This window comes from Acomys minous (genome assembly GCF_964271855.1).
Source record: "Acomys minous genome assembly, chromosome: 3".
In the NCBI taxonomy this organism is placed as follows: Eukaryota; Metazoa; Chordata; class Mammalia; order Rodentia; family Muridae; genus Acomys; species Acomys minous.
The window spans coordinates 18,073,100-18,100,011 of NC_140485.1; the positions used below are offsets into that span (position 1 = coordinate 18,073,100).

Consider the following 26,912-nt stretch of genomic DNA (forward strand, 5'->3'; position numbering starts at 1 on the left):
TGCTTTGTGTGTGTGTTTAAGGGCAGGGTCTCGTGTAGCCCAGGCTGCTCGTGAGCTCACTGGATGACCTTGAACTTCTTTATACCTCTACCTCACCCAACCACACATGGCTTGAAATGTGCAGTTGTGTTGGGTCAGATAACATCCTATAGCACACAGCTCCAAGACGGAACGTGGGCATTCCGTCAATAATGCCATCAATAATATGAGAGCTCTTCTGAGGCTATGCCATGGAAGACAAATCAGCCTTGCTTCAAACCACCTTCTATGAGGCACGACCCTGAGGCTACACAAATCATTGCTCTATTCTAGAAGGCAATTTTTATGTTAAAATTTTCTTAAAACCCAGTAATAGATTCTTACTGTCAGATCACAGGGATTGCTCCTGTGGAGGGGATCAGCCATTCCTTATATTCTAATGCCTTCACTGATCTGCAGGACTCAGAGACTGCTCCGCTATCATGTCCACAAATGTAAGACATTCCCTTGGCTCTCAGAGTTGCTGTTAAACATCCTATGCAGCCTCCTAGCATTACTGTCTATCTAATATATCTCCGCACACCTCTCTACTGAGCCTGAAAAAGAATCTCCACTTACTCAGCAACATACACACAGCAAACCTAGTCTGGGTTCCAGTGGATTGTTACCTTCTGTTTTATCCATTTATCTCGTTTTATATGTTTAAGTGGTATTTTGTATGCAGACAAATCTCTACTGTTCTATCTCAGTTACTCACAGGAAAATATTTTTTTTTCTTTCCAAAAGTAACAAAACTGCTTTTTGATCTTCCTCGTAACGTATAGTGCACTGTGGGCTGCCTGCCTCATTCAGTGGGCAGATCATCAGATTCTTACGTGTACGGCCTAGAACACTGGGAACAAAGTTTAGTGTTTATGGAAACTACCTGCTTAGGAACATGGGCTGTGAAGGCAGAGCCCTAGGTAAAGCTCAGCTGTGCCTCTCAGGATCTATGTGGCAGCGGCAGTCACTTGTCTCATGGGTTGAGATGAAGATTAAGGTAGCTAGTCTAAGTAAACACTCAGAACAGTGACTAGAACGTGGAGGTGCTCCAATGTCTAGACAGTGTGTCCATTTGTACCAACTCTAGTGTTTAATCATAGTGAATGACACTAGCTCTAGCTACAGTTTGGTTCTGGATGCCCCTACCCCAGGACCCACAGGTTAAAACCTCTGTCCCTAGCGGCCTGCTATTAGACGGCGCTGAGACCAGAACCAAGGGCCTCAGGTTTATGCTAGGCAAGGGCTCCATACTGAGCTGAACCAGTGCAACAATACAACAAGTCTACCAAGGCACCAGGGAACAGATACAAATAAAACAGCGTACTTCTTACATGAATACTAGTCATCTCTAAACAAGTAAAGGTGGTCTGCTCAGAGAGAAGGAAGGAAGAAGACGAGTTTTTAATGGGGACTCGCTATTTTTGTTCTTTGTGGGCTTACTTACCTCCCTCCGCCTGGATGCCCAACAGCTCTGCTTTATCTTCCAAACCACTGCAGCCACCAGAAGCAGGGAGAGGAAACAGCTGCAGAGAGAGAGAGAGCATGCTGTTAATCAGCTCCACCCCTGCACACCTGACTCCTGGGAACGGTCCTCAACCCTTGTCATCCCAACTCAGATGACCCACATAACAGACAGAAGTGCAGTGTGAGGAAATACTGGGTAGCAGAGCCACACTTCCAGTTCTGACTTCCCAGAAGGTGTTCGCACCTCTGACTTCTCACTAAGTCCCGCGGAATGGCCAACCATGGCTTACCCCAAATAAGAAAAGCAATTCTAACATAACTGATAGCAGATAATAAGCAAGTAACTTAATCAACATGGTAAACTTTATTGATAAACTCAGAATGAGAAAAATCTCAATTGATAATCAACTTTTCATAAGAGGTAAGCAGAAGAAATTATGTATAATGATTAATATATTATCTGTAAGTATATATACATACACAGTGGTAAGTACTGTCAACCAGACAGGACCTAGAATCACCTACGAGGCAAACCTCTGGCATGTCTATGAGAGTTCCTACATTGGGTTGATTGAATACTAATAATCTACCCTAAGTGTGGACAGCACCATGCATGGGCTGGGGTCCCAGGCTGAAGAAAAAGAGGAAAGTGAGCTGAGCAGCAACATTCTTCTCTCCCTGACTGAGGATGCAATATGACAGCCACCTCCTGAGCCCATGCAGTGCCGCCCCGGGTAGGAGGAGTGGATCCCCTAGAACTGTAAGCCAAAATAAAATAAGTCCTTCCTCTTTTAAGCCAAGTCAAGTATTTGGTTGCCCTACTGAAGAAAGTAATTAATACTAACTCTGTGTGTGTGTGTGTGTGTGTGTGTGCGCGCGCGCGTGTGTATGAATAGGTGTATGTTGAATGTGTGTGTAGTGTAGGACATCTGTGTGCAGGTCTGAGGACAATTGTGGCTATCATCAACCTTGTGAATACTAGTGAGATAACTCAGTGGGCCAAGTGCTCCCACATAGGTGTAAGGACCTGATCTCAGATTCCCAAGACCTGCTTAAAGCCAGGTGCAGTAGCACAAATATGGAAGGTAAAAATGGGAGAACTCCCAGAAGCTTACATACTATCTAACCTGGGTATGTAGTGTCGAACAAGAGACCTGTCTCAAAATAATAAGGCAGAGAGTGTTACACCAGAACACCCAACATTTTCTGGTCTCTGCACATGTGTATATGAACACACACACTTGTACATATACCACACACATATACACATGCACCTTAAAAATTGTGAGGGTGAAGTAGGTATAATGGAGTATGCCTTTATCCCAGCATTCTGGAAGCAGAGGCAGATGAATCTCTGTGAGTTTGAGGCCAGCCAGAGCTACAAAGAGACCTTGTCTCTCCCACCCCACCCCCCCACACAAAATCAAGCAAACAGACACAAAGAAAATAAAACAAAAAATTTTGAGGGTAAAAATGAAGATATTTTCAGTTGTAAAACCTCATACAAAAAATCATCTATGTATCTTTCCTCAGAAATCTGTGAGGGAAAAAGTTCCAGCAAAAGGAAGGAATGCATGGAAAGACTGTGGCATGGGAACTGTAGACACGCTTTAAGACAAGAGGAAAGCACAAGAAGCTCCTAAGATGACTGAGCTGGTCTGAATGAGAATGGTCCCCAGAGGCTCATAGATTTGAATGCTTGGTCCCTAGTTGCTGGTACTGTTTGGAAGGATAGGGAGGTGTTATGGCCTTTCTGAGGAGGCATGTCACTAGGAGTGGGCTTTGAGGTATCAAAAGCCCATGCTATTCCTAGTTAGCATGCTCTCTCCCTAATGTATGTGGACCAGATGTAAGCTCTTAGCAACTGCTCTAGTGCCTGCCTGCCTGTGTGTCTTTGTCATGATGGTCATGGGTTCTAACTCGGAACTGTGACCCCCAAATTAAATGCTTTCTTCTAAAAGTTGCCGTGGCCATGATGTATTGTCATGGCAACAGAAAACTAACTAAAACAACGACAATTACACAGCAGACCTTGGAGACAAGTACATTAAAGGACAGGAGGCTAGAAGATTCTAGCATGGGGGGCTTCAAGAGAGACTAAAGCCATCATGAGAGATTTGCCCATTTTGTCAGATTACAGGTATAAATCTGGGGTAGACTTATAGGGAAAAACAATTTAAAAAGCAAATGCAAAGAAAAATATTACATTAAAGATAAACAAAGGATCCAGGTGTGGTAGCACACACCTATAATCCCAGCACTCAGAAGGCAAAGGCAGGTAAAGTTCAAAGCTAGCTTGGTCTACAAAGTAAGTAGGACAGCCAAGGCTAAACAGAGAAAACCTCTGTGTGTGTGGGGGGGGGGGGGGAGATTAGCAAAGAGTGACTCTTCGTCTAAAAAGTTAGCAAGCAGAATCGTAAGTCAATTCAGGATTTTATGGTTGGACAAAGCACTATGATATAATGATTAAATGAATGGAAGGGAAGTGTGTGTGTGTGTGTGTGTGTGTGTGTGTGTGTGTGTGTGTGCGTGTAAGAGAGAGAGAGAGAGAGAGAGAGAGAGAGAGAGAGAGAGAGAGAGAGAGACAGAGACAGAGACAGAGACAGAGACAGAGACAGAGACAGACAGACAGACAGACAGACAGACGGACAGACAGAGACAGAGAAAATGATAAAGTTACGGCAGTGTACAAAACACCAAAACAAAGCAAAAGCAACTGAGCTGGCTGTGGCATGGTGGCACACACCCCTCAATTCTAGTACTCAGGAGGCAGAGACAGGAGGATCTGTGATTTCAAGGCTAGCCTCTTCTTTATAGAGTTCCAGAACAGTCAAAAACAAAAACCAAAAACAAAGGAGAAAAAGAAGACTGCGTTGGAAAATGCAGAATCAGTAGAAATGTAAAGAAGTGAAGCACTAGAGCACTCTCTGTGTGGGGGAGGATGCCGAGAAGTGAAGTCGGCTCTTGCTGTTTCTCTTATGAGCACCGCAATAATTTACTTGTCCTTATCAATCAATTCTACAGAAAAATTAACTATTAATAAGAAAATTATAAAAATAAAAGAGAACCCCAGGTGCTTAAAAGTAAAACTCACCTTCACTATGGGTGATCACAGAATCATCTTGATTAAGACAGAGCACATATGTAGCTCACAGCACCGACCATTACTAATACTGCTGTAGTCCAACCTTCTCCCCATGCAGAGAGCCACACAAACCAAGTGTTTTATCACACCATTACATGATTGTGAGTCACAAGCAGCTTTGCAGGAATACATACAAAGGAAACTGGAATTAAGGGGCTATTTCAGAGGAGTCAGTAGAGTTAGCATGAGAGAATTTTACCTGAAAAAAGTGACGAAGAACTGTACCAGGTCCATAAAATTGCTGTGCTGGGAGAAGGCGATCTGCGGCAGAAAACAGAAAACGTGGGCTACAGAGTGGTGCCACTGACTTAGCCTCTGCCACTTTTTAACAAGTAATCTCAGCTACAGACCACAACTTGACAACCAATAGATGATCATTTCTATTTTACTTTACTATAAATTAACAGTTTTTAGTACCGAGAATACAACAAAATTTCTAATGTATTTGAACCAAGGACTGAAAGGCTCAACATTACTTTGTGGAGAAGAAAAACACTGCAAATTGAACTGTGACCTAATGTTTTCTAAACCACTGGTGTGTCGCTGGGTTAGGTGTATCCACTGTCACAGAACTGATTAACTATGCTAACTGTAGCCTTGTCATCACTAACTGTTAATACCTACTACTGGCCTGATGTCACCTGCTTTGCTACACCAGCGCCCTTATTAGGAAGATAATGGTACAGTGGTGCTCCTTAGCTACCATGTTCGGGACTGCCAGGCATGGTGGCACACGTCTGGTTTATATAGCAAGTTGCAGGCCATGCAGCATCACACAGTGAGACCCTACCTTGAAAAACAAAACAAAACAAAACGCGTGGGACTACTAAGTTTCAGATTTCAGGGTTCTTTGGGATATTTGTATAGATTTGGTTAGTAGCTGAACATCCCTATTAGAAGATTTGAAATCTATATAATTTAATTTAATTTGAGAAGGATCTCAAAAGCTCAGGGCGCCCCTGCACTTACACTCGTGCCTCAGCCTCCCAGTGCTGACATTATGGGCTCGCGTCATCATGCCTGCCTGACACTTTCTGAACATTAGTTTAAGATTTCAAACTAGGGGTATGTTCAAATGAACAATTTGTAAGTTGAGCCAGCGAAGTGGCCGGCTCAGCAGGTAAAACAAAACCTACGGTGGAGAACTGTGATCTAGTGACCTCTGTCCCTCCAACACATACATGCATATAAAATAATAACAAATTAAAATTAAAAAATCAAGACAGTCAATGATTAGCATCTGATTTTCCTACATGTATTTGCCCCACCCTTTCTTCTGTGGTACTGAGGATCATTCAATTCCACATGAGCTAAGCAGCTGTTCTCCCACTGAGGCACACCCCAGGCCTCTTTCTCTTTTTATAGCTAAACTCACAATAAGATAGAAGGAAGATGTCTGCCTCCCACCAACCCCCCTTTTTTGCATTCCATAAATAAATATGGTTCCAACAGCATCATAAAAGCCATAAGCTATTTTGAGGCATGGAATCTGAGGTTTCTGTGTATTTTCTCTGACACATTTATACTCTGAAATGCAAAGTAACAGAGTTTGGTTTGGTTTGGTTTTCTCACTGTGTCGACTAGACTAGACTGACCTTGAGCCGACAGAGACTGCCCTGCTGCATCTTTCAAGTGCTGTGACTACAGGTGTGCATTACCACCACGCAGGATTTGACTTTTATGAGTAGCTTTTCTGGGGCTGGAGAGATGGCTCAGCTCAGTGGGTAAGAGTACTTCCTGCTCTTGTAGAGGATCAGGTTCAATTTCCAGCACCCACACGGCAGCTCACAACCATCTGTACTCCAGTTCCAGAATCCAATGGCCTCTTCTGACCTCGTCGCATGATGTGGTACATATGTATACGTGAAGGCAAAACACTCATAAAGTGAATAATTCAAATAAAAAAGTAGATTTTCTTTAGTGTTTATACTTAAAGAAATCCATGAGGTGCTTTTACTCAGTGTTGGGTGCCAAACCCATACATGTCAATGGAACTTCCTGAGGATCCATCAGGCCCTCCCTGCCTGGTGTCATGTAATGCTTCTCAGGGCTTCTTCCTCAACGTGGAGATCTCAATTAAGGCCTGATTTCTTGGCAAAACAGAACCATACCAGTTAATGTCCTGTGTATAATCATAAAGAGCCCACATAAACTACGAGAGCTGGCTAGGATCCCCAAGACTCTAAAGGAGGTCCTTTTTTGTTGAATCTGATCATCTGAAGTCTATAATCACAAAGTTGTAAGAGAAGCAAAAATCACACCATGTTTATGAATACACTGACCAACGACCCAGAAACAGGACCCACACAGAGAGCTGAGCATGGTGGTACAGTAACCCCAGTGATGCAGGAGGATGGGTCCCTGGGGCTTGCTGACCATCCAGTCTAGCCAAAGCAATGAGCCCCAAGGCCCAGAAAGAGCCTGTCTCAAAAAATAAGATGGATGGTTCCTGAGGAATGACACCTGATAAGACCTGTGGTCTCCATGTGTGTGCACATGGGCACACATAACTTCCTGTACACACACGTGCACGCGCGCGCACGCACACACATACACACACACAATTTTTTAAAAAGATGAATTTACAATCTCATTTCCTATTCAGCAGAAGGTAGTTATCTATATATATTCCCAGAAATCTAAAATATATACCCCTACATTTCTATAACCTTATTCCAACTCACTTCCATCAAATGTTTGATTATGAGGTATTTGTCCTAGGAGCACTCTGGATGAGGCAGATAAAGGCTAAGGAAGTCAGCTAGCACCAGGATATCCAGGATATCATGGATCCGTAATTCTGGAGCACTAAGTCTGTCCTTCAAAGCATCTGTAAGTGCTTGTACTAGGTCCTCAACACTAGGTAGCCGGCACAGGTCCAACACAGCTGCCCCTCCCTTCATTTACCCAGCACTGGGAACGGCTCGCGCTCCTCCTCACCCTCTCATGGTCATATCTAGGCCTCACGTATTGTGAGACAAAGAATTCGAAGTTTAAGAACACTTTAGTATTTGTTTAGGTTTTGAATGAGAATGCCCCCCCCCCCCCATATTTAAATGTCTGTTTCCCAGCTAGTGGATCTGTTTAGGAAAGGCCTGGGAGGGGTGCCTTGTTAGAGAAGATGTGTCACTGGGGTTGGGCTTTGACGTTTCAACAGCCTTTATCAGGCTTGGTCTCTCGCCCTGCCTGCTGCTTGTGGATCAGATGTAAGCACCCAGTGACTGCTCCAACTCCATGCCTGCCTGCATGCTGCCACGTCCTCTGTCATGATGGTCATGGACTAACCCTCTGAAACTGTAAGCCCCCAATTAATGATTGCTTGACAAGTTTTCTTGATCATGGTGTCTCTTTACAGCAACAGAAAAGTAACCAAGACAAGGTCTCATGTAGCCCAGGCTACACCTTGATTTTTGATCTTCCAGCCTCCATTTCCCAAGCTCTAGGTTACTGAGTGTACCACCACACTCAGATTATTTGTTTATTTAACTTATTGTTTTTTAGTCATGTGTATGAGTATGTGAGTACAGGTGCCCAAGGCAGCGAAAAGTGTTGGATACCCCTGGATCTGAGTCCTAGGCAGTTGGGAATTGAACTCTAGTCTTCTGGAACAGCAGTGCATCCTCTTCCCCACTGGGCCATATCTCAAGCCCCATTTATGTCTGAGCCAGCGTCTTACTCTGTAGCCCGGGCAGCCTGGAACTCAGTACGCAGCCTATGCCCGCCTTAGACTCCTGGAACCTTCTGCCTCAGCTCCTCAAGCTCTGAGACGACAGACCTAAGCCAGCAGCTCAGGCACTACAATTTTGTCTTTAGTGTATTAAGGCTTTATAATTCTTAAAATGTCTGAGGTACAGGTAATTAAAAAGTAGATAGTATGTATATGTACAAAAAAAAAAACAAAACAGAAAAGTGTAGCTTGGGGTTAGGGTGTAGCTCATGAGAGAGTTTAATCACCAGCACTGCAAATAAATGGGTAAATAAATAAATGTACATATATCTGACCACTTATGGCAGCTAAACACTGAAAACAGGCCGACACCCACCTGCAAACAAATGGGTAAACAAAGGATGGCATGCAACCTATGTCTAATCTTCTACTTTAATAAGTACTGAAACAGACTAACCCTGAATAGTGAAGCCCTTCATGTATGATGGAAGTAAGATGTTGGTGGTTGACAAGGGTCAGAGAGATGGGGAATGATTACTACTGGGCTTCATGTGGGAATAAAAATTCTAAAATTTATTGTGGGATGGCTTCCAAACTCTATAATAAAAACCAATGAACTTTATACTTTAAATGTGGTGAGCTGTATGGTGTGTGGACCATATTTCAATAAGCACATCTGAATGAACAATTTTCATATATCCTCTTTGATACAGTAATTCTTTTAACACCTATAAACATTACTCTAAAATTCAAAAGAGTTCTCTGTTTTCGAGGCAAATTCTATACTGCCTTCCCCTGTGGGCACTGGTCTCCTGCACAGGAGGCTTTACAGCTAGTTCCAGGCTAGAATAACAACCCCTGCTGTGGAGTCAGAGCAGCGGTGGGCGTGGCAGAAGCCACCGGAGCCCCTGCTCCTGGGTGAGAACAGCGAGGGCAGCCTTCAGAGAGCCAGGGCTCGCCCACAACTGACCAGAAACCAGGTGGGACTCAAATGCCAATCACCCTCCTACACACAGCCTCCTCAGGCCGGGTGTTTATTTCAAATTCCCTCAGCAGCTACCGATTTTGATCTGTTCCTAATGACAGAAAAAAACCTCGAGTCACTGAAGGAAATGGGGTCTAGAATGGCCACTTCAAAAGCCCTACTGCTGATAAGAAGAACTTCTGGGTAAAGAATTACGATTCCCTCAGTTACTGTGGTTAAAAAAAAGACGCTCCAGGGCAAAAAGGCTTCGACTGCATGGAAATCATCATTTAGATAGTTTCCTACTCAACTGCATTTGGAATGTCTCTGGTTTTACTAGTGGTACAGCTGCTAAGTGTAGGTGTGTGTGTGTTTAGGAGCCATAGAAAAACTCAGAGAAAACACCAACAAGCTGCCCTTGTTGAGAGCAAGAGACATTCACCAAAAATGCCAGCTCGGCCTCCACACAGCACACAGCCAAAGCCCGAAGTACAGAGAACGGGTGTGTTGATAAGCTCCCAGCAGAGGGAACTGAGACACCCGTTTCCCTTGTACACACCTGAATGCACAGTGAACAGAGCAGCTATTTGTGCCAGAGAGGAAGAACACTTCCAAGAGCACGTACCTGAACGTCTCTAGGAAAGCTTGACTAAGCCAGCGCTGAGCACGCCATCTATTTTCCAGGTACCCTGACTGCAGCTCTCACAAGTGGATCTTTACTAAGTCACCGATGAAGCCCAGATAAGGAACACCAAAAAGCCAAGGGAAAATGAACACCTCTTTCAATTTTCACCATAAAATGATTACTTTTTAAAGTAAGTTGGGCAAGAGCTCCCCCTAGAAGGCCAGCTCTAAACCATGCCAGTGACTTTCAGAGGGTAGAGCAATAGGGAAGGCACTGGAAGGAATACACAAAGCCACTTCAAGGAAGCCTCTCTCCAGCTGGGGAGGACAGCAGCAGCACAAGTCAACATTCTCACTAACAAACCGGAAACTACTGTTTCCTGGATGTGAGCAACAAAGCCTGGCTCTCCACTACAACGCGCCCATGATAAGCTTGGCATGGGAACAATCTAAACTTAAACCAAACTTTACACAAACCAAGTCAAGGTACCTCACACAGGAATCTGGCAGGGTGGAGTGATGGCTCAGCCAGCCATTCAGAACAGTCACTGCTCTTACAAAAGACTAGTGTCACTTCCCAGCACACAAATCCTGTGGCTCCAGAAGATTTGCTGTCTCTTCTTCCCCAAGTGCACATGCACATGTACACATGCCCACACACAGACCCACAATTCAACATAAAGCTTTACAAACTCTGCCTGGAGCCTAGGCTCCACCTCTCCGGATCTTAGACATAATCTAAAGCCCTGCTGCTCTGAATTCCTATCTGCCCCACACAGCTCCCACTCCTGACAGGCATCCCCTGTGTATGTGCCACTTCTGTATGGGTGAGCATTCGGGAGGGCTTAGAAGTCAGACTCAGAAACTGTAAGAGAAGCTTGAAGCTTAAGTATAGGCATTCATAAGCAGGCCACCAAGATGAGACTTGACAGCCTATGACCACAGAGGGGGAGGAGGGCCCCTCCGTCACAGACCTAGGGGAGGGGAATAGGGTGAAAGCGTGAGGGAGGGAGGAATGGGAGGACACAATTGATGGGATAACAACTCAGTTGTAATCTGAATAAATTAAATTTAAAAAGTATAGGCATTCATTTTATGTATGTTTATAATGCCATATATAATGCAAAAACATTTTCAGATGTTTTATATAAATGATAAAACTTTTTTTTTTTTTCGAGACAGGGTTTCTCTGTATAGCCCTGGCTGTCCTGGACTCACTTTGTAGACCAGGCTGGCCTCGAACTCACAGTGATTTGCCTGCCTCTGCCTCCTGAGTGATAGGATTAAAGGCGTGCGCCACCATGCCCAGCATAAATAGCAAATTTCTAAGGTTTTCTTTTTTAAACAAACAAAATTTCCACAGAATTTACCAGTTGTGCATCAACAGCTTTTTTCTTTCCCTTCCCACTTCCCCTTTCCTGTGTCTGATTTATTTTATCTTATTTTTTCAGTGTTATGGGACAGAGTCCTGTGTAGCTCAGGCTGGACCCAAGACTCAAACATACTGTATAGCCCTGATGGCCCTGTTAAGTCCTGACTACCAGGACTGCAGGCATGCGGCCACAATGCTCTGCAGCTCATCTCTTTTCACTGCTGACCATTGTTCCACAGAGTACACGCACCATAGTTTAGTTAGGCATTTAGCTGTTAAGGAATATTTGGATTTTCCCTAGATTTTGACTATTACAAATAAAGCTGCTAAATAGTGCTGTAAAATGCTAGAAACATTTGTATATCAGGTATTTATGTGACCTTTGGTTTTAATTCCTCTCAGTTAATGGCCAGGAACGCAACTGCTAGGTGGTATAAGCAGTACAGATTTGGCTTTGTAAGAAAGTGCCGAGCTATTTTCCAGAGTAGCCGAATCGCCTCGCGGAGCCAGCAGCCACCCTGCAGCCTGGGGGCTTCTCCTCCTTCCCAGTGATTACTGCCTCACGTCACTACCTGAAACGTGCAAATTCTCTCTGGTGAAACTACTTTCCAACTGGACTACTCAGTAATGTCTTAATGGTTAAGTTTTGAGAGCTCTTATATTCTAGGAAATATTAGATATATGGCTTGTAAATAACCCCATTCCCGTATGTAGCTTGCCTTTTCATCCTTTTTTTTTTAAGACAAAGTCTCACTTGCCTAGGACAGAATGGCCTTGAGCTCAAGAGATCCACCTGCACACACACAAGAAGACACTCAAACATAAAATAAACAAATCTAAAAAAGAGAAAACAGTACCTGATATGGTTCAATTATTAATTTTTCTTTTCATGAATTATGTTTTGATATCAAGTCTAAAAACGTTTTGTTTAGCTCTTGGAAATAGATTTTTCTAATACTTTTATAGTTTTATTTCTTTTTAATATGTTTTTATGTGTATGGGTAGTTTGCCTGTATGTGTACCTGTGCATCATATCTGTGTCTGGTGCCACTGGAGACCATAAGAGGGCGATGAATGCCCCAGAACTGGATACAGATGATTGTGAGCTGCCATGTGGGTGCTGGGAGTTCAGCCTAGGTCCTCTGCAAGAGCAGCCATGCTCTGCACAGCAGAGCCATCTCTATAGGCCAAGTTTTATATCTTACACTTAGATCCATACTAAGGTCACTTTTGTGTACCATGTGAAGTTTAGATTGAAGTTTGTTTTTTCACCTATGGTTGCCTGCGTATGTTAGCACTATTTGTTGCAAAGGCCACATTTCCTTAACTGAATGCCTTTGTATACCTGTCAAAAGTCAGTTGACATCTTCATATGATTTTATGTATGGTTCTAAAGCTACACTCCTAGATTTTCTCACTACTCAAGCCTCCACTAGAATGTGTTAGCTATTGTACTGAAATAGCAAGCCTCAACGCTGGTTACAGTGTTTCCTCCCATTCCATTCTTTTTTTTTTTTGTCTTTTTTTATTTAATTAATTTATTCATATTACATCTCAGTTGTTAGCCCATCCCTTGTATCCTCCCATTCCTCCCTCCCTCCCGCTTCCCCCCTATTCTCTTCCCCCATGTCTGTGACTGAAGGGGACCTCCTCCCCCTGTATATGCTCATAGGGTATCTAGTCTCTTCTTGGTGACCTATTATCCTTCCTCTGAGTGCCACCAGGCCTCCCTATCCAAGGGACATGGTTAAATATGGGGCACTAGAGTTTGTGTGAAAGTCAGATCTCCTTCTCCACTTAACGGTGGAGAATGTCCTGTCCATCAGCCAGTCTGGGTAGGGGTTCGAAGTTTACTGCCTATATTTTCCTTGGCTGTTGCCATAGTTTGCAGAGGACCCCAGGGCCCAGACCTGCCTGTAGTTTTCCAGGACCCTCTGGATCCTTCTATTTTCTCATTCTCCCAGGCTTCTCTCACCTAAAGTCTCAATAGGATGTCCTCCCCTCTGACCCACTTTCCTGGTAGGTAAAGTTTTTCATGGGGACGTACCCCTTGGACTAGTGTCTCGATATAAGTGAGTATACACCATTTAACTCTTTTTGCTTCTGGGTGAACTCACTCATTATGATAATTTCTAGTTCAATCCATTTGTCCACAAATTTCAGAAATTCCTTGTTTTTAATAGCTGAGTAGTATTCCATAGTGTAAATGTACCACAGTTTCTTTATCCATTCTTCTATTGAGGGACACATAGGCTGTTTCCATGTTCTGGCTATTATGAATAAGGCAGCTATGAACATGGTTGAGCATATGTCCCTGTTGTGTGGTAGGGCATTTTCTGGGCATATTCCAAGGAGTGGGATAGCTGGGTCTTGAGGAAGCCCTAGTCCCAGTTTTCTGAGAAAGCGCCAGACAGATTTCCAAAGTGGTTGTACTAGTTTGCACTCCCACCAGCAATGAAGGAGTGTTCCTATGGAACAACATATCCATTCTTTTTTAAAAAATTAATTTATTTATTATTATGTATCCAGTATTCTGTCTGCATGTACACCTTCAGGCCAGAAGAGCACATCAGATCACATTACAGATGGTTGTGAGCCTCCATGTGGTTGCTAGGAATTGAACTCAGGACCTCTGGAAGAACAGTCAGTGCTCTTAACCTCTGAGCCATCTCTCCAGGTCCCCCCCCCCATTCTTGTCTTTTTCAAAACTGTTACATCTGTTCTATGATTTTTATTTTCTAATATAAATCCTATAACATGTGTGTGTGTGTGTGTGTGTGTGTGTGTGTGTGTGTGTGTGTGTGTGAGAGAGAGAGAGAGAGAGAGAGAGAGAGAGAGAGAGAGAGAGAGAACTTACTTTATACTGTGGTAAAATACATATAAAATTTAACATTTTAACCTTTCTTGTTTGTTTTTGGATCATCTTCCCAAAGAAGTCCTAAACTCCCAACCTAAGATATTCTTATGCCTCAGCCTCTCAAGGATGTGGGACTGCAAGTGAGTGTCACTATGCTTGGATCCCCTTTAATCAATTAAAACATTTTAAAATATTTTATTTTAAATGTACACATGTTTGGCCTGCATTTAAGTATGTATATTATGTGCAAAGGTCAGAAGAAAGTGTTGGATCCTCTGGAATTGGAGTTCTAGATGGTTCTGAGCTACCATGTGGGCACTGAGAACCAAAACCAGGTCTTCTGTAAGAGCAGCAGTGCTTTTAATTGCTGAGTCATCTCTCTGCTTTCTCACCCCCCCCCCACACCCCCCCCCCCCCCCCGGTCCCCTGCCGCAAGTTAAACCGCTTTTAAAGTGTACAATTCAGGGGCTGGAGAGATGGCTCAGTGATTAAGAGCACTGGCTGTTCTTCCAGCAGACTCAGGTTCAATTCCCAGCTCCAATATGGCAGTTCAGAACTGTCTGTAACTCCAGTACCAGGGTGTCTGACATCCTCATGCAGACATGCATGCAGGTAAAACACTAATGTACAGAAAATAAAAATAAAAATTTAAAAAGTATACAATTCAGTAAACAATAATTATATTTACAATTTGTGTATAACACAAATAACTATTTCCAAACCTTTTCCATTACCCCAAACAAAAATTTTATAATAATCTGGAGGCAGTAACTTTATTTTCTGCTCCCCAGTCACTGTTAATCTCTCTTACTCTATGAATTAGCATATTCTAGATATGTCACACAAGTGGGATGAAAACAGCATTTGTTTTTTGGTGACTACGCTATCTCACTACAGTGCTTCCAGCAGGCAGCGCTCTCTTCCCACCACGTGCTGTGGCTGTGCTGAGTGCCTGAGGCTAACTGCCCCTAAAACCTCCAGCCAGTTCTCCTGCCTCTGCCACTCATCTTGTGCAGAGTGCGGGGTTTAAGGACGCTACAACTGCACTCACATATGTGGTTTTTTGTTTTGTTTTGTTTTAAACAGGTTCTGGGAACTCAACTCAGGTGATCAAGTGTGTGAGCTTTTTTTGTTAACCCACAGAGGCACCTACAGCCCATACCAGTGTATGTATCAGCTTCACTCCCCATTCCTTCACTTCTTTTAAAGACTGCATCATTCACTATACATACACACACACACACACACACACACACACACACACACACACACACACATATAATTTATATACTCATTTGCTGATTGGTTCCTGGATTATTTCCACCTTTGTACTATTACGAATGGTGCTGTTGTGGACACTGGTTTACAAAATTAGTTCATACATGAACAGATGCTACAATAATTACGCACAAAGAAAGTGTGGACAAGTTTATATCAATACATTTAAGACAAGTAATTTATTATTTAGGAAAAAATACCAAAATGACTCATGTAGAAGAAAAATTAGAAAATATTCTAAAATGTTGATTCAGTAGATTAAAGAAAAGTCTCTACAAATAAAACACTAGAATCAAATGACTTAGCAAGTGCAGATATTCATGCAATTAATCTCTTTAACGGATGAAAATTATCTGGATGTGGTGGAACAAGCTTTTAGTCCCAGGACTGTAATTATTAACGGTTAGTTCTTAGCAGTGAAGGCACCTGCTACCAAGCCTGACTACCTGAGTTTGAGCCCCTGTCACCTTATCATGGAAGGAGAGAACTGAGTCCTGAAAGCTGTCGCTTACCTACACACACTAAAATATAATTAAAAAATTAAAAGGATTAGTGTAATTTAGCCTTGATATCAAACCATTAGCAAGAATAGGGAAGGAAAATTATTGGACATTCTCTTAGATGAAAAAAATCAAACAGATATTAGCAAACTGAATCTAATAATGTGCGACTAAGTAAATAGTACATGATCCCCAGTTGAACTTATAGCCAAAATACAACAGGCCTGGCTTGTGCAACAGGAAGAATAGTCCTTATGTTCACAGAGGAGGGCAGTGCAGGATGCCGGGGCTAAGCTAATAATGGCTTAGAATGGCTATGCACCAAGTACAGGAAGTCTGTGAATATCCAGGGAGAGATGTCAAGGCAGCACAAATACTGCTGTGACATTTCCATGGGAGCCAGGCTGGAGACAGCACTGAGAAGCACCCGTGCACACCAGTAGGATGAAGTTACTCAGGAATCTCTGTGGAATGAAGCAAGAAGTCCTAGGCCAGAGCTGTAGGCTATCCCAGTGTTTAATGAAGTGAATTCCCAAAACGAGTGATCAGAAAATACAGAACGGAAGGGAGAAACACAAGACAGTGACTCAAATGGGTTGTACATGACAAGATGGTTTTTAGAGATGATAAAGGAAGAAGCTAGACTGTGGGCTGATGGATACACAGCCAAAAAGAAACAGAAAAAGAAGGATGGCCTTTGCTTAAAAGACTGGCAGAGGAAGGAGACTGCAAGAGCCAAGGGAGAAGCAGTGACGCTGACAGGCCCAGGGATCACCTAGACAGGGAAAGAAGCAATGCGAAAAACAACACGGTCTTGTCTTCAGCCCAAGTCCCATGAAGACATACCTGCAAGCACTAGATTCCTAACCATGCTGGTTGGTCAGACTGACTGACTTCTCAAGTTGATTGGGTGAAAACGCAGAAGACCCTGCCAAGCAGCTACCCTTCCTTGACAGCACAATCGCCAGGAATGAAGTAAGGAACAGGAAATACTGAGGCAAGGATTAGAGAACATGATTATACAAGGTCCAAACGGGCCATGGGTCTTGGGTAGGAACACAGCCACTTCCTTGCAACTGAAGAGCAGGTAGACAACACTGGAAGTCACAGCAGACATTACTGATCCTTGCAACTATCCTTCGGGTCACATGCAGAAACAATCTGCTAACTGGAGTGGCTCTTTGAATTGCGTACGAGCCAAGCATCAAACCCCCATCTGTCCAACTATAACGTCTAATTGCACACAGCACCTCATACTGTCTACTGCTGCCTCCATCTAGCTACTGTGAATTGTAACTACAACACCATGTTGACATCGTATTTACACTTTATTGGTTGTATGTACTTGTTTCATTTATACTCAATTCCATAATTAAAACTGTATTTCTAAAGGCTTAAACATAGCAAGTACTCAGAGAATAAATATATAACTATATGTCAATCAATTTGATTTTCCTTCTTTTTTTGAGGTACGGTCTTGCTATATTCTCACACTCAGCGTGATCCTCCTGGATTGGCCTTCCTTGCCTTGGGATTACAAAAGTACATCACTGCATGGCTTCCAACTTACTTTTAAAACTGCTTTGAAACTTTCTTCACAAGTGATGTTACATTCTCAGAATATTTTCTGGGTGTGTATGTGTGTACATGTATAAAGGTATGCACACGTGCACAGGTAAACAAAAGCCAGAAGTCACTGGGCATCTTCCTCAATCACCCTCTACCTTGTTTTTGACACAGGATCTCTCACTCAGTCTAGAGCTCACAGATTCAGCCTGGACTGGCTGGCCAGCAAGCCCCAGGGATCTCTTGCTTCCCAGAGCTGGGGTGACAGGCGTACACTGCATGTCCCACTTTTTATGAGCGGGCTGAGGATGCAAACCCAGGTCCTCATGCCTGTGCGGCAAGCACTCCCCTCGCTGAGCACCTCCCGAGCCCCAACAACAATGCGCATGTGCTGCTCACAGTCTTCACCAAAGATCCCACAAACGCAAAGCAACACTGTATCTTTCAGTTACCACAGATTCCAAGTGAGTGAATTTAGTCTTTTCTAAAGAGGTGTCATCATCTTTACATGAAAGAAGCTAAAAAGAAGTTCTTACCTGAATTTTGATGGGCCAAGTAAAATTACTGACATAAACAAAGAAAGTAATGTTTGGATGGTTGCGAAAATCAAATTTCTCATTAGAGAAGCTATCTTTGTATTCCTTAATGTTGGTTTTAGAAACAACAGGCATCTCTTCTCCAGCCTGGGTTCCAGCTAGAAGGAAGCAAAGAAAGAAAATAAAGATTTTTTTGGAGGGGGGAGGAGCATGACAGAAAGAATCCACCCTCACTGGTAATGAGGATAAGATTTTATTGACCCCCTACAGTGTCAAAGGAATAGCCTTATGATCACACAACACCTTCGTATCCTTGTGTATAGATTAAAAAAACTGAAGTTCCAAGAAATTATTAAGTAATTTGTCTCATGGATACCAAGTACACAGTGATGCACAGACATATATGTAAGCAAAATATTCATAACCATTAGGCAGGCACTGGTATTCACTTTGCACATAATAAATATCTCAAGTCCTTTGTATTTCTTCTTCACGCTGTGAGTGTGAGTATGCTTGAGGCCCTGTACCAGGGACAATTATTCACCCATCACTTCCTATGTCTTCAAGTCTCAACCGAGAAGAAGGAGCTCCAGCAGCCACCCAGTCCTCTCTGCTCCAGCCCCCACTGCACTCAGGACCCTGCCTACTGTATCGCAGTTTCCCAATGCTCCTACCACATCTCATGTACTCCACTGGCCAAGAACGTGAGTATGGACAGACAAAAAACAAAACCATTTCTTTATGCATGAGTTTTCATTTCCTAAAAACTTATAAAGCAAATGAACACACTTAAAGAGACAATTTAAAAGAAAAGAAAGCTTAGGTCACTTGTTCAACACCACAGTGCAGGGAAATTCAGACCTAGGTCTATCTACAGAGTTGTCAAATTATGGAGTGGTTATTGATCTTAACTGCTACACTAGGGCCATCGGAATGTTAGTGAGTCACTGTAAGATAAACAAGGAGAGAAAAGCTGTGCTTTCAGCAGTTAGTGTGAGTCCATCTCTACATATTAAAATCCTTTTCATTTAAAAAGTTTTCATTTATTAAAACTATGAGTCATTTTAATTTTTCAGCTGTGAGCCAGGCATAGTGGTACACACCTATAATCTCAGAGGCAGAGGCAGGCAGATCTTTGTGAGCTTGAGACCAGCCTGGTGTAGGAGGCACAGACATGGAGATGATCATAGCGCTAGCAGGTGGCAGGAAAGGGCCATAAGAGGTAGCAGCAAAGAAGGCAGTGACCGCCCAACAACTCATTCTGAGCAACCCCAAGGTCTAGAGAGTTTTACACGCTTGTTCAAGGCGCCATGGCTACTAAGTGGCAAAGGTGTGTGCTGAGCTCATTCACCTATCTTCAGAGCGCTGTTCCCCAGCTCCTACACCACACCTGGCAACCCATCATTCTCCAGGTGGGTCTTACCTGAGAAGCTGGTAGCCCAGGTGATGTTGAGGTTGAAGTTTTTGGAGGCATTGATGAACATGTCCAAATCCCTGTTTTGCTGATGAAGAAGTACACATAATTAGAAATCTGTTAACACCTTTCCGATTGTAAGGGGCAGCAACAGTCGGGGCTTACTCTGCTCACACACTTTAACTGCAGACTATCTTATATCTCAAGAGAAACTTACGCTTATGTAAAGAGCTAACGTCTCTTGTCAGTTTTCCTCAACACGAGCAATAAATGGAAGATAAAATTTCATTTGTCGAGCCAGACATGGTGGTGCACACCTGTAATCCCAGCACTAAGGGAGGCAGAGGCAGGCAGATCTCTGTGAGTTCGAGGCCAGGCTGGTCTACAGAAGTGAATCCAGGACAGCCAAGGCTACACAGAGAGACCCTGTCTTGAAAAACCAAAAAAGAAAAAAATTTTCATTTGCCTTCCAGGGAAGTGTATTATCCTGTGTATTCCCACCTGATCCTGCTCTGCTTCTATGTAGTACTTCCGCCCAGGATGACCAAGGAAAGGACCCATACAGAATTCAACACAAGTAAGACAGCTTAAAAGAAACGCTTACTTCATCAGGAGTAGCCACAAAATTGATGGCTGTGTAATAGCGGTCATCTTCCTGGGACAGGCTAAAGGTGAACTGATAGTCAATGAGGAGGGTATCTACGGAAAGAAAGAGCACACGCTTAAAGATGATACAGGCGCATCATACACACCACACGCACAGTAAGAATTAAAAAAAAAAACAAAACAGAATTGATACCACATAAAACAGCTCTCTGGAAGCACAATTTGTTTTTCTCACAAATTCAACAGCCATGAAAGGATACTAACTCGCCTATCTAGCCCCAGGATTTTTGAGACTGGGTCTCATGTTGCCTATGCTGGCCTTGAATTCCTGATCCTCCTGCCTCGGCTTCCCACGTGTGAGACTTACAGGAGTGTGCCACTAATGGCCAGTTTAGATGGGTATCCTGCAGTATCCTTTGGGTTATCCAGCAAACCTTCCTTACCAAAGATCCTGGTTGAGATTTTGGCTCAACTCTATCTCACCTACAAATATTAACTGAGTAACTAAACATGCTGTTCTTTACGCCAGGATACAGAGGCATAAACTTAATGATGTAACATAAGCTAGGAACACTTGGGAAAGGGTTACTCAAAGTCTGGGACAAAGAACATACACCTTATTATTTTAATAGAGACAGGAAGAAGACAGTCCCATGCCAATGTGATGCAGCTTTAAAGAGTACTTACTGATGCAAACTGATACAGCCTTATAGTCTATTGTACATAACAACAATAAAATCCTGGTTTAAAAATGGACAAAAGAGAACCTGTGCATGGTGGCACACGTCTTTAGTCCCAACACTTGGGAGGCAAAGGCAGGAGGGTCTCTGTGAGTTCAAGGCCGACCTGGTCTACAAAATGAGTTTCAGGCCAGCCAGGACTATTATACAGAGGACCCTGTCTCAAAACAAACAAACCAACAAACAAAAACAAAAAACCACCTCAAAACAATAACAACAGAAAATAACAACAAAAAAACAGGCAAAAAATCACCAGGTGTGCGTACATATGCCTTTAATCTCAGCACTCAAGAGGCAGAAGTAGGTGGGAAATTGAGGCAAGCCTGGTCTACACACATCCCAGGCAAGCCAAGGCCACATAGTGAGACCCTTAAAGAGGTTTTTTCCAAATAAGATACACTAATGGCCAATAAGAATATAAAAAGATAACAACAAGCATTAGTGAAACACCAAAATCAAAACTACAATGAACTATTTTTTCATGTCCATTATGATAGTCACTATTTACAAAACAAACAAACAAACAAACAAAAAACAAAAAGAAAAACCCATAAAATAAGTGAAAATTGAAAACTGGTGTCAATAAGGATGTAGGAAAATAGGAATGCTTGTGTATGGATTTTGGAAATGTAATGAACTATAGGTGTTAAAGAGATAGTAATAGTAGTCCCTCAAAAAACAAAACTACATAGAATTACCACATAGTCTATTTGTACTTATGGGTGTATATTCACTTGTGTTTACAACATCCCTGACAACAACCAAAAGGCAGAAGTAACACAGTGTCCAGTGACAAAACAATGACAAGCAAACCATGACAGGCACAAAGCGGGATCTGTTCAGCTTTAAAAATCCCTTTCTTCTTTTTATCTTTTTTGGTGCTGGAGATTGAATCCAGGAGCCTTGTGCATTGCTTAGTTAAATGTCCAGCTCCAAAGAAAGACAATTCTGAGCTGTGTTACATCAGGGATGAGTGTCAAAGGCACCACACCTAATAGTAAGCAGACACAAAAGACAACACTACGCGTCTATTCAGATGCCACACCCAGGGTATTCACAGAAACAGAAAACAAAATGGTGGCTACTAGGAAGGATGGGGTCAGGAACTTACTGGTGAGTTCAACTGGTAAGTTTATTATTAATAATATTATTTACTTATTAATCCTTCCCCCTCCCCCACCTCCTCCTCTAGCCCAGGCTGGCTTTGAAGTTAGGATATAGTCAAGAATGAGCTCAAACTTGTGGTCTTGGGCCTCTCCCAGCCCTGCTCTGGGCGTGTGTGCTACCACATCGTTTATGTGACACTGGGGAATCGAACTTAGAACCAAGTAAGCTGCAGGCACTTGTAACTGTTTAAATAATGTACCGAATGGTTTTCCAAAGTGACTATACCATTTTATCATTCTCATAAACAATATATGAAGGTCCTAATTTCTCAGGATTCTTGAAAGAACTTGGTATTTTTTCCCTCAGAAGACAAATAGACTTAAATGTGCCAGATTTAATTTTTTTCAACTTGTTTTCTGTTTACAGATTTTAATCTTTAAGAAATGACTTGTTTCTCCAGTCATTATGGTGCTAAGGATATTATCAATAACTATCTGAATTGGCTATTAAAACACTATAGCCTTTACCCCCCAATATGGTCACTCAAAGAAGGCTTATTATAACAGACTGCATGAAGAAACAGATTGCATTTGTCTTCTACTAAGCCATGCAATTAGCTTTTTGCATGTACAAATGTGTGCAGGCTACAGGTCACCCTGGGTGCCATGATCAGGTGGCGTCCACCTTAGTTTCTGAGGCAGTGGCTCTCATCAGCCTGGAATGTGCCCCGTGGCCTGGCAGTGAGCCCCCCTCTCCAGTGCTGGGATTCAACACACTCAACCCACACCTGGCTGTCAGCATGGGGTGCTGCGTGTCAACCTCAGGTTCTCATGCTTGCGAAGACTTTGCCAACTAAGCTCCCTGCCTGGCCCAGTGTTAGCCTCTGATTATAGTCATTTCAGGCCTGGATCTCAATGTGTGGTTTTAAATATATAACACACCCGTCGCAATATAATAATGTAGAGTATTTTTGATGTATTTGTTTACTTTTAAATATTCTGCATTCATATTTTCTTTAATGAATCTTTGCCTGTTTTTTAATTTTTACTTTTTCTTCAGTGCTACAAAAACATTTTTTTTGGTCTCCCTACTCAGTTCTAAAACTTCTCTCTATATCCTAGTCATAAGATCTTTATCAAATACAGAAACTGTAGGGGCAGGTGTGGTGGTGTACAACTTTAATCCCAATACACCGGAGGCGTGAGTTCAAGGCCAGCCATTCTACACACTGGCTTCTAGAGCAGCTGAGGCTACACAGTGAGGCTGTTAAAGTGGGGGGTGCAGAGCTGGCTCAGCAGTGAGGAGCACTGGCTGCTCTTCAGAGGACTCAGGTTCATTACCAGCACCCACATGGCAGCTCTTAACAGTCAGCAACTCCAGATCTAGGGAATCTTACACCCTCTTTAGCTTTCAAGGGCAACAGGCATGCACATGTAACAGAGACATACATGTTGTGAAACACCCACACACATAAAATAACAAGAAAAAAAGTTTTAAAGGAAAAAAAAGTGTAACTTTTATTTGAGAAAGGTTTCACACTGTGTAGCCCAGATAGGCCTCACATTCATGACCGTTCCGCCTCCCTATCTCGGGTGCTGAGATATGAGCACAAGCCCCACACCTCGCCTGGGCACTGAGCACAGGGCCTTGCAAGGCAAGCACCCTACTGTTGAGCTATATTTTCAAAACCAATTTTTAAAAATCTAAGTTAAAATTGTTTTTAGTAAGCGCACATTAACATTTTGTTTTGGATGAATCAGTTTTAGAATCATAGGAAGAATCCTGCAGCCCTGGTGGTCCCGGCTACTTGGGAAGCCGATGTAGGAGGTCTCAACCTAAGATCTGCCCAGGCTATAGAAAAGGACTTTTCCTACCTAAAGTCAAGAATCACCCCCCACTTTTTTCTACAACTTATATATACCATTATTTGCACATGTCAAACATTAATTTCTTTTCCTCTTGTCCTATAATCTTGTAGAGAAAAAATATATTTATCATAAACGTGGTTACCTTACTAGGTTCACTTCTCACTCCAAGGTAATAATTTGGTGTTTTATTTATTTATTCCTAAGGACGTGGTAAACAGCTTCAGAGAGAATGGTGAAACTTCACCTGTATTTTAGAAATTCTTTCATTATTCTCTATCTTGAAATGTGACATGATAAACTTCACCTGGAACGGCACATGAGGTAAGCTTTCACAGGAACTGAAAGCAGGAGAGCCAGGAAAGCGCATCCCTGGTAACTGCTATGGACGGACTAGCAGAAACTATGACCACAATTACAATAGTGTTCACAGGTCAGGGGCATGTCTATGACCATTTGCTATATGCCTCAAGCATTTACCATTCTCAGACATGTTAAAGAAAGCACTGTAGTTTTGCTTAACTACTCTCTTTCTAGAAACAAGAATTACAAACTTACAATAACATGTTCCTTTGAGAGGATTTCCCTGGTATCGATTTTCTACCTCACATCTAGGGAAAAAAAGAAATTATTTTCTATTGATGTTTAAAGCACATAATATATATTCATTTTTCAACCAAGCAGATCCTTTTACATAAACTATACCATTATTCAGGTCAGACAGACTAATGCATTTGCACAAATCTGTCTGCTAACTGTTCAGCAGTTTCCGTCAGCAACAGTATAAAAAGAATGGGTAGACAAATACTTGCCCAAGGACATAAGTGTAATAATGCTAGATCCTCCTTATAAAGAAACCACATTTTCAACTTTGTGGATTGCATGTTCTTCTCAAAGTGCAGCTGAATTATTTTTCAAGCATTTGTTTCTCACTTCTATCCTGCTGTAAACAAATCTTATTCTTTTATTTCTTTTTCTTTTTTTAGACAGTCTTACTACGTAGCTCTAGTTGACCTAACATTCAATGTAGACTCTAACACTCTGCAACCATAAGTCCAATTAAATACTTTTTTTTGTAAGTTGCCTTGGTCATGGTGTGTTATCAGAGCAATAAAAAATGAACGGAGACAAACTGTCTAAAGCAAAAAAGGCAAACTTCTAAACTAATCCACTCAAAGACCCTGGGCAACAAGGCACAGGCAAGCAGGCAGCCCTCAGGGTTCAGGCAGCTTCAGCCCATGGCTCTCACTGAGGAACGGAGTGTGGTACTCACAGCTGGCACTCTTCCCCCTTGACACCTTTGGTGGTACAGAAGCACTTGCCGGTGTTGGTGTTGCACAATGATGCGTGCCCGTTGCACTTGCATGCTACAGAGAAGGAATGGAACACAGGTCACAAGTAGCTTGATAGATTATTACCATAGACTCTGACTAGACAGAATCATTTAGCCTGAAATGGGTTTATAAAAATAAGAAGAAACCAAGGAAATCATTGAATAGGATTCATTATTTTTCTAATTATTTCTAATATAAAGATGACAGTAAAGGAACTACCATTCAAGGAAGGAGGAAAGAAAAAGCGATTTTCTGTTGCCACCTGAAGCAATTGCTATTTCCATCTTTGTGACAGACTTTCCTCTGGGGGATGATCTCTATTGGGAGAGGATCTCTAATGTAGCCACATTTTAAACCACATCCATGAGGGCTGAGAACGGAGGGGAACACTTCAGAGACCCTGCAGTACTTGCCACCCTTGCTCCACCTTCTCCTTTGCTGTTGCAGCCTGTTTTTCTGGGAATAATGGAAAGCATTAGGCTGGAGAAATGTATACTTAAAAAAAAAATTCATGTGGAGAAAAATAAAATCACTGAAAGAAACCTTTCAAACAGAATGGTGCAGAGATCATCAGAATGCGCAGCAGTCAGAAACTCTTTCTCTACTGAATATGGGTTTGGTGCACTGCACGGATAAAAATCAGTCTTGTCAGTCTGCTTGCATTTGAGTCCATTGTCTTCATGTAGCTCTGAACATGAAACTGAGCCTGAGACCTGTTTCCCTGTCTAAATGATGTGGACAGTAATGTCATCCATCTTACAGGATTAATATGAGGATTAAAGGATGTATGCATGGCAGGTGAAGCAGTAAGCATTTAATACATCAAGGCTAAAGCACCATTTAAAAATAATTTATTTTAATTTTAAAATGTATGTCAAGGTTCAATATATATTCTTACCAACAGTATATAAAAAACAAAACAAAACTATGCTTTCTCTTATGAACCAGGACTCTCGGAAGTACAGCAAGGACCCTCAGAGACCAGAGAGGAAAACTAGACCTTTCTAGTGGCAGCCAAGGACATGGGACAGGCAAAGAACATCTGACCTAGCCTGGTGAGCCTCCCACTACCTGAGAAGCAGGATCCCAACACAAGTAACGTTTGCTGTGAAGGCTGCTGACACAGAGATGATATTCCTTTCATAGATGAAAGCAGCCATGGCCTGGACTTAAGGCCTGAGTGTAAATGATGCTGGCTAGGGCCTTATTCCTTTCCCCAGACATCACCTAAGAATCTCAAACAAGACAGCTAACTTTGTCTCCGAGACGTCCTACCTCCCTGCACCCTGTGATCAGCAAGCTCTACTTACCTCCTCAGTAACCCTCAGACACCACTTGGATCATGTTTCGGCTTCTCAGTAGCTCTCTGAGGATAACAGATACAAAAGCCACCCAGACCCTACACAAGCCTACTGTAGAAAAGCCTACACACACTCCACAGATCTGTTTCCAACTGCTTCTCGTTCTCTCAACCCTGACTTTCAGGCATTTTCGGCTCCCCTAGCTGGCAGCTGCATTTTCAGGGCACCCATTTTCACCTGTTGCTAAGGAGTCAAGCTCAGGGCGTCCTGTATGCTAAGCAAACACTGTATACCAACTGAATTTTTTCCTCGGGCTGAGAACTCCTTTCTTAAAGCTTAAGGGATCTTTCAACTATTGGGTTCATAATATTTTCAATTGGATAACAGCAAATAAGAAATGAGTTAATAAGTGTGACTTAGTATTTAAAAGACATGAATTTATGGTCTTACAATAAAGTAGCTTATGGCTTTCAGATTTCAGACCTGAATGGGAAAACTACTCAAAACTTAACGGGAGCCTGTAAAGCTGGCCATCTGAGAAGCACAGACAG

General features: G+C 42.5%; 1 protein-coding gene across 2 annotated transcripts in view; it reads right to left on the reverse strand.

Moving 5' to 3' along the window:
* ATRN (attractin) overlaps positions 1-26,912 on the reverse strand; it is a 115,502-nt gene that overhangs the window by 12,461 nt on the left and 76,129 nt on the right. For both annotated transcript variants that reach the window (XM_084774211.1, XM_084774210.1), the window contains exons 20-26: positions 25,000-25,093; positions 24,285-24,337; positions 20,013-20,107; positions 19,418-19,496; positions 17,995-18,152; positions 4,830-4,891; positions 1,466-1,544 (exon numbers count right to left, since the gene is read on the reverse strand). In XM_084774211.1, the coding sequence (XP_084630337.1) occupies positions 1,466-1,544; positions 4,830-4,891; positions 17,995-18,152; positions 19,418-19,496; positions 20,013-20,107; positions 24,285-24,337; positions 25,000-25,093 (620 nt within the window). The remainder of the gene's footprint in view (positions 1-1,465; positions 1,545-4,829; positions 4,892-17,994; positions 18,153-19,417; positions 19,497-20,012; positions 20,108-24,284; positions 24,338-24,999; positions 25,094-26,912) is intronic.